Source organism: Drosophila pseudoobscura, chromosome 4 (genome assembly GCF_009870125.1).
Source record: "Drosophila pseudoobscura strain MV-25-SWS-2005 chromosome 4, UCI_Dpse_MV25, whole genome shotgun sequence".
In the NCBI taxonomy this organism is placed as follows: domain Eukaryota; kingdom Metazoa; phylum Arthropoda; class Insecta; order Diptera; family Drosophilidae; genus Drosophila; species Drosophila pseudoobscura.
This window is the reverse complement of record NC_046681.1, coordinates 8,016,421-8,028,311: the sequence shown is the minus strand read 5'-3', so window position 1 is coordinate 8,028,311 and position 11,891 is coordinate 8,016,421. Positions and strand designations below refer to the sequence as shown.

The 11,891-nt window shown below is 44.6% G+C and overlaps 1 protein-coding gene across 6 annotated transcripts; it reads left to right on the top strand.

The window, feature by feature from the left end:
* The first annotated feature begins 206 nt into the window (after window positions 1-206).
* On the top strand, window positions 207-11,546 carry LOC6902514 (UHRF1-binding protein 1). Of its 6 annotated transcripts, none has more exons than XM_033380527.1 (18): window positions 207-663; window positions 2,355-2,556; window positions 2,624-3,235; window positions 3,300-4,011; window positions 4,278-4,307; window positions 4,439-4,531; window positions 4,601-5,688; window positions 5,761-5,842; window positions 6,514-6,658; window positions 6,718-7,263; window positions 7,337-7,451; window positions 8,003-8,023; window positions 8,937-9,079; window positions 9,139-9,262; window positions 9,322-9,469; window positions 9,531-9,705; window positions 9,767-9,884; window positions 10,258-11,546. In XM_033380527.1, the coding sequence occupies exons 1-18, from the start codon at window positions 620-622 to the stop codon at window positions 10,306-10,308; spliced, it is 4,449 nt and encodes a 1,482-aa protein (XP_033236418.1). In that variant the 5' UTR covers window positions 207-619; the 3' UTR covers window positions 10,309-11,546. The 6 variants fall into 6 exon arrangements, with proteins under 6 accessions (XP_033236418.1, XP_033236415.1, XP_033236420.1 ...); XM_033380524.1 differs by having other exon boundaries at window positions 5,761-5,920; XM_033380529.1 differs by lacking the exon at window positions 4,278-4,307 and adding an exon at window positions 10,056-10,107 and having other exon boundaries at window positions 5,761-5,920; window positions 10,258-10,295.
* The last annotated feature ends 345 nt before the right edge of the window (window positions 11,547-11,891 follow it).

Below are 11,891 nucleotides of genomic sequence, written 5' to 3'. Positions count from 1 at the left end.
CTTTGAGTTTTAGTTCGCATTCTATCTCTCTCTCCCTCTTCACAGCACAGAAGGCAAAGCCACTAACCATACAGTATATACAGTATATATATACAGTATATATACTGTATGGTTAGTGGCAAAGCCTAGTGTCGTACCACCGTAAGGGCTTCAAAAACAAATTTTCCCCTCAAACGATATATCGCACAATGGGAATGCGCATATCAGCACATTTTGGAGTGCGACTCTGCAACCCTGCTTGGAAATTGCACTGTCCCATTTTCCAATTTTTCAAACATGACTAATTTTTGCATAGTCTGACCAACTGACATCTCTCGAAGTGCACGTGAATATGTGAGGCCCACAGCTGAGACAAGTTAAGCACACTCGCGAGTTTTCCAATTGATCTCCGTGCCGGTGCACCAAAGATTCTGAGATACAGTCGACAGTGGAGAAAAAAAATTGATAGTGAACCACATTTGCTTCCGCAGAGTGCCTCCAAGATCCCAACTAACGAAGTTATGGTGCGCGGACGTTGAATTTTCTGTGCGAGCGATTCTAAGGTGGAAGCGTCTCTGCTCGTTTGTTTATTTGGTTACACCGCCGTCTTCCATTTGCATTCACTGCTGACGTTGCTAAAATGGTCTCGCTGATAAAGAACCAATTGCTCAAGCATTTGTCCATGTAAGTGTTGGCTCTGCCCCAGCCGAGTTTGGTTTGCAATAAAGCGAATTATAAAACTATGTTTATTTGCTGCAGTTGCTGCAGCTCAGTAATCTGAATCTCTCGGGGTCAGCGGGCGGACGCCAGAGCTACTGGAAACTAAATTGATTTTTCCCAGTGTTCTGGCGGTGCTGATTCTGTACATATATTTTTTGCAGCTTCCCACCCCTTCTCATTTTCGTCACCTGTCGGCCAATTTTTTTACCGCTTTTATGTGTTCTTTATCGTTTATGGCTAAGTTACCACCGCCTCCCGCAATAATTTCTTGCTTCAGCCAGCACACGTAGTGCCACCCACCCATGCCCACACGCCCCAGAGTAGAGGTAGAGCGCCGCCAGCTCCTGGTGTAACAAGTGGATTGTCAATTTTCCCCGACGCACTTTTAGTTTCGTTCTCTTTCTTCGTTTTTTTTGCACCGTCTTGAAATTGAGTCGCCGTCCTCCTCCGCCGCCGGCACTCGCATGCGAAATTCAATTTTCAAGCTGTTTCCCGCAGTATGGCTTACTTGATGGGTTATCCGATAACCAGGTCGAGGGCACTTGTGACTATGCCATCAAACTTTTGCCTTAAAATAACATGTATTCTAATAAGAATAATTATTCAATGTTCTCTGTAATTTTCAATATTATTTTAATATGGTAGATATTTATGTATTTTGAGTACGCGGGTGCCATGGACGCTTTTTGAATTTTGAATTCGATTCATCAATGTAATGATGTAATGAAAACGACATGTATTTTGTTGTTGGAGTCTCGGACATTATCTTCTTTCCATCTGGCTGGTGTCGATGGTAGCAGTTGGGAAGGACTTTCATGTGGGCACGCTGGTGGTACTACGTGTGTAGCAACATTACAATGAGAAAAAGGAAACCTTTCACAATCTAATATATGTATGCATGTTTATTGTAAAACAGGTCATACATATTATTCAGTTCATATATACATATGTAAATACGTGCATTGTCTTGCCATCTCTCTTAATAATAGCTTTTTTGTCTTATAACTAAGTACATATTTATGGATGCTATATATAAAAAATATGTATATACACACAAAGGCACCCACACAACCTTAGAGTTTTGGGTTGGCATTGTCTTGGTCTAATGCCCGAATCCTTTGTTTGCCATCTTTCCATCTTATTTTCCACGCAATTAAGCTGCAAACAAGCCAAGTTTATAACCCAACAAGGCCAAAAGTGTAAATGCAGAGCAAACTTGTTGTGCTCTCCCCACCCTCATCCTATGCCACGATTCTCACGTAATCCCCCCAACCCGTCACGTAAAAGGTCGCAAAGAAAACTTACTCAAAGTTGTTAAGTAACAAGTTGCCTTTTAATAGAATCAACTTTTCATTGAGTGCCTCCGCAACCCGCTCGCCTGCGGATGCGCTCTTGCCAGCTATAGGAACCCTTCGCAAGTTTAACCCAATCAATGTTTCGATTTCGACTTCAATTATGCTCAGCCATATGCGGGAAGTGGGTCAATTGGTGGCAACTGACTGAGTGGCCCCATATGGTGCCGATAGTTCCGCACGAACCTCGACCCCCTGCAAATGCGATGAGACATGTTCGACAAGGCAGAAATAATTGCTGAGACAAGGCAGACGACTCGACTCACATTGGTTCTCTTTCCCTTATCTCTGGCCCACACACAGCTACACAAAGAACCTCTCCTCGGACAAAATCAACCTGAGCACATTCCGCGGCGAGGGGGAGCTTTCGAACCTGGAGCTGGACGAGCGGGTGCTCACCGAGCTGCTGGAGTTACCAAGCTGGCTGCGACTGACATCGGCCTGGTGCAACCATGTCTCCTTCCGCATTAGCTGGACAAAGCTGAAGAGCGTACCCATCACACTGGTGAGTGCTTGCAGGCCGAGCTTTCCCTTCCCAACTCTGACGTATGTTACCTTTTCGCAACAAACAGACGCTGGATGAGGTGCGCATCACAATCGAAACCTGCAATCCCATGACACGCGATGCAGGAGGCGGAGGATCGGGTTCTCCTGCGGCCGCTGCCGCTACCCTGCCACAAGTGCCTCAGGGGAAGTACAGTTTCATACATAAGGTAGTCGACGGCATCACCATCGTGGTCAACACTGTGAATGTGAACTTTGTGAGCGCCGCCTTCACCGCCTCCGTGCAAATGTCGCGCATTCGAGTCGAGTCAAAGACTCCCAAGTGGGCCAATGCTGACCTTCGCATGACACGCCTCAAGGACGCCCAGAAGGGTATCATACTGATCTTCAAGGAGCTCTCCTGGCAGACCGTCCGCATCGAGGCCAGCTCTACTCAGGACAAATCGCTGACCCCTCTGCGTCTGCTCACGAACCATGCCCGCTGCCGAATAACCATTCGCAAGCGTTTGGCGGACTGTTCGCTGCTCGCTTCCCGCCTGGTCCTCATCCTGGACGATCTTCTCTGGGTGCTAACCGACTCGCAGCTGAAGGCGGCTCTGCATTTTGTGGACTCCCTGTCGGGCCTCATCAAGGCGGCCACCCATGCCACGCAAAAGACAAAGGCGGCTCGCAAAATGCAGGTAGTAGCTTATACTGCCGCGTTGATTCCCTGATATTATCCAATTTGTTGTTTGATTGTTTCAGACTCTGCCCGAGTACAAGGCCCAGGTGGAGCAGCAGCAGAACCGTCTGTCCGAATCGGCTCACACGACAACGGCACAGCGCATGTTCAATGCGTTCGATGTGCGCGAAACCTCGTACCACTTCTTCAGCCAGCGCATCGATCTGCATCTGTGCGACGACGAGGGGGACGGGCGTTCTAGTTACCCCGAGCTGGACAAGGGTGGCGCCCTGCAGGTCTCGGTAACGGCCTTTCAGGTCGACTACTATCCGTACCATCTGGCCAAATCGGATCGATCGCACTGGGCCAAGTACAAGGAGGCCTCGGTGGCACCGGCGCTGTGGTTGAAGGAGTCCCTGAATGCCTTCCGCGAGGCAGTACTCAATTTGAGCCAGCCCAATCGGCCGGCCACGCATGCCCCGCTCGAGCGGAGCACCCCGGCCTCACCCATTATGCTGAACGCAAGCATGCTCAGCTCCCAGCACGGGGGTAGCGTCTCCAATGGCAGCAGCACCCCCACTGCGGCAGCTGCATCTGCTGCTGCTGGCTCTGGCGGATCCGGCTCCGGCTCTGCCTCCGCTAGCAGCCAAATGTCGCAGGCAGCTCAGCAGCGCCACACCTTGGAGAACCTGGCCAAGTTGATGAGCTCGTGCGTTATCCTGAGGATCGAGGACTTTACCCTGTATCGTGTGACTACTTCGGGCAAGAAGTCCATGCCAAAGGAATTCGTCTCAGGTATGACGCTGGACAGTCGAGACACAGCAATCAAAAATTAACATGCCACGCCCACTGACCCACACACACACATGCACACACCCACCACTACTTTAGCATCTCTGACTAATGTAAATTTTGGCATATCTCTTTTTCTCTCTTTGCTTTTGTCTGATTAATAATGCATTGCCTCATTACCATTGCCACTGCCATTGACATGATCATGATTTACGTAAAATGCTTGTGTTGTTCTTGTTCCTTGTTGTTATTATCGGTTGCCGTTGTAGCACAACATAAAAGGAAGAGCAAATCCTCAGGTGAATATCACAGAGCGCAATCGAATGGGGTTGCCTGCCACAGAGCTACCATTCTGCATTCCAACTAATAGGCGAAAAGTCCCCCCCGTTCAGATCTGACAGATTTCCCACCCTTTACTCCATATTTGCAGGCGACAAGGATAGGTATTCGTTTCCCGCCGAGATGCCCATTATCCATGCCGAGTATACGTACTTCTACTACCCCGGAGACTTTGTCTTTCCACGTGAGTACTGAAAGGCATTCCATTCCCATTCATCTTCCAATGACTCCTCCTGTCTCCGTTCTCCTGCAGTGCCACCTTCGAAGATATTTATGCATGTGAATCCGATTCAGGTGCACTTCGATCTCGGCTCCATTCTCTGGCTCAACTCCTTTGGCCTGAACCTGCACGAGAGCCTGCTGCGCACGAGTGTTGGCTCCCAGAATACACTGCAGCAGCAGCAGTCGCAACAGCAGCAACGAAGTGCACGCGGCTCGATTGCCTCCAATGGCTCCTATGGCACACAGATGGCCGCACTGAATGTGGACCAGGAGCCCAATCTGATGTACATGGATGTCAAGGTGGAGGCGATTATGCCGCGTGTCGTTATGGAGGCGGCCCTGGATGCGCCCAACCAAAAGGACCGGCCAAAGACGATGCAGATCCAAGTGTCGCGTTTTGCCTTAACCAACATCCGCGAAATGGGAAGCTCTCGGGCGGACTTGGCCCAAGCGCTGCACTCTCTGCAGGAGGGTTCGCTAGTCTTCGGCTCGGGTTTCCCGTCGGTCGAGGGTGACATGTGCATTGTCACGGATCGCATACTGTCTCATGTGGCGGCCTCGGATGTCAGCATGATGTCGCCCATGTCGCCGGCGGGTGCCGGTGGCCAGCAGCTGCCGCGCTCCGCCTCCAATCAGTACCTGTCCCGCTATGTTATGTGGCTGGAGCCCAGGGACGTGTGGTGCATTAAGCTGGATCCCGTGTGGGTGGATTTCCTAGGCGCTCGCTCGCTGGGCCCCAACAAATCTATTCCCTTTGTGGATGCTGTGCCCGTCACGCTCTGGTTGCATGCGGGATCTGCACAGGCACAACTGGATTTGGGAAAGAGCGCCACAGCCAGCATGGAGAGTATGGGACTGGCCCCACTGGCACCACTGCCCCCGCTTCAGCCCTGTAATCCCTTCCTGAGCGACGAGGATGTGCGTGTCGGCGCCAGCCCTCCTGCTGCAGCTGCTCCTGCTCTCGATCTCACTGCGGATGTGCATGCCATAGCGCACATCTCGAATCTGGTCAGCCTGCAAATCGATCATTACCAGCTGCTCTTCTTGCTGCGACTCGCCGAGGAGCTCAATGAGATGTCTACCTTCCTCAATCTGGATGCCGATCGCATCCTGCAAAAAGTATGTCCGTGATGCCTTACTCCAGTTGAACCGTTTCTAATTAATCTTTTATTCTTTTGGATCCTCCCTCAGCAAAATGAACAAAAGTCGATTATTTTTGGCTGCGTTGTGCCGCAGATCGAGGTGACGCTCGTGATGCCATCGCCAACACCTGGTAAGGAATCAAGTGGTGGTGATGCTGAAAGTGTCGTACCCGATTCAGCTAGTTTGGGTGACGATTTACACATGAATAGTAAGAATTTATATCTCTTTTGTTGTCTCTCCCTTCACTCTCTTTAGTTTTATGATTAAGTGACTCTCACAAAACCTCCCACTAACCAATCAGAGCGATACACATCGCCCTGAAGTCTACTCTATGTCTAGCTCACTAGTAGTTGTCACCGAATTCGTGCAACCCCCTGCCCTTCCAACTAACAAGCTCAAATTCCTAGCTAGGAGCGGTTCGGTTCCCCTCACACTTTCCACTTTTCGATTTGTGCTGTAATTTTGCTTAAAACTACTCATTTTATTAGTGTAGGCAGTGGGCACTTAGGACTTCTAGACACTTATACTAGGAGCTGTTTAGTTGAAGCTCAATGGATACGGATACGTTTATGTACCTTTGACCTTCCATGTACATGTAATTATGTGTAAACAAAACATATACCCAATCCATTTGGCTTCGAGTAAACGCTTCCCATAAATATCTCGCATGTTTCTTTGTACTAAACTAACCCAAACGGCAATTCAAGTGCATCTCTAATAATGTAAAGTGAACGTAAAACTGTAATTCGAAAAAAATTGTTTTAAAACAAATTATCAATAATATGGATAACATCTTCACAGGCGGAAACATAACCTGGCCTACACCACCGCCGTTGGATCAGCTGAAGAGCAATACCTTTGGCAGTGTTGAGTCACCATCGCCTGTCACCAACGATCCGCCGCTTTTTGACGGCAATATTCATACATCTAATCCCAATACTCATGGGTAAGACAATCGTGTTCGTTCCAGCGCTCAAGTATGACTCAAAGTTTATTTCTTTACAGATACAATGTTCAGATACAGAGCACCCCCACGCTGGCGTCTTCCACGCCCAGCCAGGGATCACGTCCCGATACGGGCATCTCAACGCAATCCGCTTCGTCTGCGTCGAAGAGCGGAAAGAGTACCGCAGGCCGCTCTGCTGGTGGTGGTACGGACACTGTGCCTAGTTTGACGAAGGAGATCAACTCGGGCCTGCTCTCCATGAAGAAGGGCTTCTCCAGTTTTATGACTTCCATTGACTCGGCTATCAAGTCGGGCACACCTAACGATGATGCCAGTGATACCTTCTCCATTCAGAGCGACATAAGCTCTGATTCGGAGAACTTTGCCATTGTCATGGGCGACGACAAGACCATGGACTGCATGGACGTTATGTTCCGCCTAAATCCCTTCACCACCGACAACAATATGAAGGCCTCCCCGGTGGAGGTGGCCAGTGAGGTGTACGAGGAACCGAGCAGCTACAAGACCAACATGTCATCGCCTTCGGAACCATCAGAGGGCAGTACCTGGCGACGCCGCGATCTTGTCTCCATGGCTACATTTAGGTTGAATCAAGCACCATCTCCCCCCTCCTGTGCTCATATGAAATTTTTACTAATTTGGTGTTCTTTCCCTCAGATTAACCACAGTAGAACTGATACGACAGCAGGAAGGACCCAAGTCTTCGGTGCGTTTGCAGGTGGCTGCGGTTTCCTGTGACGAGTGCGGTGCCATACCATGGGATGAGCTGCAGGTAGACTTCTTTGACACTCTCAGTGCTTTCGCTGGAGTTTCTCATTTGTTTTTGTTTTGTCAAATTTATTTTTTTGTGTTTCGTTGTAAATACCCACAGATGAGAAAATTTCTTGTCGATTTTCAGTTCATTTGACGATTTTGCTCAATTAAGTGTTTTGCTAAACTTTCTTAACTTTTTGCATGTTTCGATATCTTTTATCTGAACATCTACAAAATTGAACACCTTCAAAGTTGTGATATTTTCAAATTGTGGGCAAAACGGCCACATATGAATATTTGAAAAACAGCTTTCTGTAAGATAACATCTCATATAATCATTTTCTTATTATATTTTCTCTCTTCTCTCTTAAAACAAATATTAAATATACTCGAAATCAATCTCAATGTGTGCTAAAAAAACCAAACAAAACCAATTATTGTGCCAACTCTATATAATCAACATCAAACGAATACACTTGTAAATTGATCTCTGACAACCTCTACATGACATTCAACACGACTTTAAACAAATACAACAACAACCAACACTTCTAAAACTACAAAAAATAGATCGCGCATCAAGCCAACAAGGTATAAACAATACTAAAATTGAAATTTCTTACTTAATTAAATGCCTAAGATTTACATTTTAAGTTTTACCGCTTTGTATATACGAGTATTTACCCAAAGTATTGTATTCATTTTTATATTTTCAATGATTTAACTATTTTATGACTCGGTTGCTGGTTTTTTTTTTTTTGTATATTGTAGTTGCAGTTTGATACCGCTCTCTGTTGATAAACGCTCTAGTTGAGTAGTGGAAAGCTTGCTGGGTCGGCTTTACGTTGCTCAAGAATTCTAAGTTTGTAGTACTTGAAGTCAAAAGAGCTCTTTTGGAACGAATTTGGAAATGTTTTTCATTCGAATGTAATTTGAGCATGCGGAGCAGGAGGAGTAGCTACTCATATCTCCAACCGTTTGCTAGCCTGAGCTCTTTCCATACAGTTGTTACATACATGGACCCATCCCTTGTAGCCCCATCCCGTCTTATCCCCAGTTTATGGTCGATTTTATAGTTTCTTTATTTGTTATCTGGCCTTATTGATGGTCTATGATTTGCAACTACAGAATTGGTTTATTTGGATATACATAGCTAATTGACAGCGTACACAGGTTACAGGAACAAGGATTTAAGCAACAGCAACAATAACTACAGTAGAAAAACATACAGTGGCACCAGCCTACAACAGAAATTCGACTAACAAAATTGTACCAGTAAAACTAACTACGAGTAGATAACTAAACCCACTCTATGCTTAAACAAAAAAACATTTCCCATCAGTGCTATAACACCCACAAACAACAAACCACCAAACACCACACATACACCTATTGCATGCGAGTGCCTGTAGCTTTGCATGTCGTTCCTTAGATGTTCAAAATCCTAACCCCTTCTCAGATCCTATAGAGTTTATTTAAATTTTTGTGGCAAATTTTACTACAGACCAAATTCGGAGCGCGTTGTAAGGCCTGGAACCTGGCCCCATACAACCCAGAGGCTCCGCCCTGCATACGTCTACGCCTGGATGAGACGCTAAACATGCCGAACAAAATTGAAGGCATCATTGATCGTAAACGTATTCAGAGGTAGGACGCAATGTCAATTTAATCACCTAATATTTTATGAACATTACGATTATTTTTAGCTGGATCACTCATCATGCCGAGATTCGTGTGAAAGACATAGACATGGATCTGTCAATGAGCACCGTAATTGGATTGGGCGATCTGGCTGAGGATGAGGTCATCTCCTCGCCCATGCCCGTTACGGTGAGCTTTTCAATCTTTATCTTTCAAATGGATTTATTTCTTGACTTGAATTGCTTTAGATAAATCTCGAAAATGTTCGCATTAACTTGCTTGAGGACCGTCCACCTGTCAATATTACCTCACCTGGTCCAGTGCCCATCAATCTGTGCATCGGACGCATGCGTTTGGAGCGTGATCAGAGCGGCCTGCTCAATATTCAGCCCATAGGCAAGACATTTAGTTAAACAAATTGTGATTTGTCCTTCTATTATAGTTGTTTAAATTGCAGATACTAATATGAGTGCCGGCCAACATCAGACTCTGGGCAACGCCTTGTTTAGGGCCCCACGTGAACGCGAACGGGAAGTGCTCTCCATGCAGCTGGTGATGCAGCAGATGAAGCTGGACAACGATCAGCTGCGCAGGCAGCTTGGGGACTCCAAAGTGAACACAGAAAGTTATAGGTATGACTGATATTTTGATCACCTTGGGAACTAACTCACATATCCATTGCGTCATTGACAGACAAAAGACCAAGCAGGAAACGGATGTGCTGCGTTCCTATTTGAAGGCCGCCCAGGATGACATAAGCATACTGCTGGAGGAGAAGAAGGCGTTGTTGGACACCATACGAGCCTTGCAGGTAATTTTATTTTATCTTTGTTTCAGTTTCTATACTAGCTTCTCTCACCTTTTCACACTGTCTCTAACTTTCTCTTTGTACACCTCGTTGACTCGTTCATTGTATGTTCCTTGACACCTTCTCTGATTAATATACCTGTTGTTGTTGTTGATGTTGTTGTTGTGCGTGAAGTTGAGACACGTTAAGCTTAAGAACACCACAAATAATAATGCAAGGACTAAAGGTCAGTTACTTCATAGCACGCTTGAGCTTGTCTTGCACGCTTCTTTAGCTTTTCACACTCGTTTCCGCAACTGGCACGCTTCCTTCTTTCCCAAATGCAAATATTTGATCTTGCCTAACGCATTTTCTCCTTCTATCTTTGTGTCTGTAGCTACAACTGACCTCATCGAATATGAGCCGAAAGAATGATGGGAATAGGTAGCATAACTGCATGGACTGCATACAATGCTGCGGGGAAAACAACAATGCCTAACGCTAGCGTATGCCGACAGTCAAAGAAACCACATGACGTCCTCAACATCATCGCCATTCGATTTTGAGTTTTGCAGAAGACTGAGCCGTACTGAACGCGGACACTTTTCACGTTGCCGTTCGTCATACTTACTTATAGAACAAACTATACGTATACTTTTACATATATTTATATTTTATCGTTTTGAAGCTGCAGCCAGCTTTTGCTATGTTCCAAAGAATGTTTTTACTATTAATATTTTAGTTTTTGAAACGTTTTTATGTTGATCTATTGTGTAGCCACGTTTTAAGCTGCAACCTTTTAACGAAGCACCATTGTTAATTATTTTAAAAGAGGATAATCAAAGCTAATCGCGAGCCACTCGAACTATGTACAGTCGTGTCATTGATATTGCTCCTAATCGAGATATTGTACATTATAATTCCATAGATATTGGATAGAAAATATTGTTGTGATTTATGATCATATCAAAAAATACTGAACTCTATTAACTGTATGCATTGCTGTTGTAATCGTGTGCTAGCAAGACAATTGGCCAAATATATTATTATATCGAACTTAATAGTATTCCCCCGGATGTGATGTGCATGTGTAAGTTAACTATATACACACAAATACGCATGCATAGGCACGTCTATTAGCTCTTCAACTTTGTATTCGCGTTCCCATTGCATTCCAATCAAATTGATCATCGTTTTTGCTACAATTGCTAATCAAACTAGCCCCACAGTGCAGTACTAAACTAATCAGAAGTGTTATAGATATACTCGTATACTACTAATACCCACATTCATATACATATGTAAATCAAAAACAACTTAAATCAAGTGTACCATGTTAAATGAATCAAAAATAACTCAAGTCAGTAACGCAGCGCGTTTACAAATTTTAAATTAAAAGTTTTCATATTTCAAATTGAAGTCATAAATGTTATACAATATGTACATATACATACATACCTGCATATACACTATATACATGGTGTATTATATGCATATAACGTTTGCTTATCAAATTGTAAATTAAAAATTAACAAGTGTTTGTATTTGTAAAGATTAAAATTAAACTAAAGCGATTATTGATTGTTATACATACATTATACGAAAGTTTTCATCTGTAGCTAGGCGAAAAGAAAGAAGAAATTGAAGTCATATTAAATATTACAAATAAATTCAAATGTAAATGTTTTCCATCTGTGTTGTTAATCGGGTGTTATTAGTCGGAATCGGTTAGATCCTTATCAAAAGTGATCTAGAGAAATTTAAAACTCTATGGATTCTTAGATTCACAATTAATTTCCTTTCTTGTATGAAAGGAATGCACTTTCCAAATAAAAATATATAACTGAAGGAAATCTTTTTATTGGAATTTGAAACCAACCTTAATAGACTGGAATAAATAAACTTTATAGAGAAATCAAAACTAACAAGTTGTTTTATTTTTTTTCGAGAATTATATGCGCATAAACACCAATTAAAAGAAATGTTGGGAGTGATGAGACCAGAAGCTTGAATGTCCTGCCACATCTGAAA

Coding starts and splice junctions, on each gene's coding strand:
- LOC6902514 (XM_033380529.1), top strand. CDS start 620: ATGGTCTCGCTGATAAAGAACCAATTGCTCAAGCATTTGTCCAT. Junction 7,264..7,336: donor GTCTCCATGGCTACATTTAG/GTTGAATCAAGC, acceptor TCTTTCCCTCAG/ATTAACCACAGTAGAACTGA. Junction 10,108..10,257: donor TAATAATGCAAGGACTAAAG/GTCAGTTACTTC, acceptor TTGTGTCTGTAG/CTACAACTGACCTCATCGAA.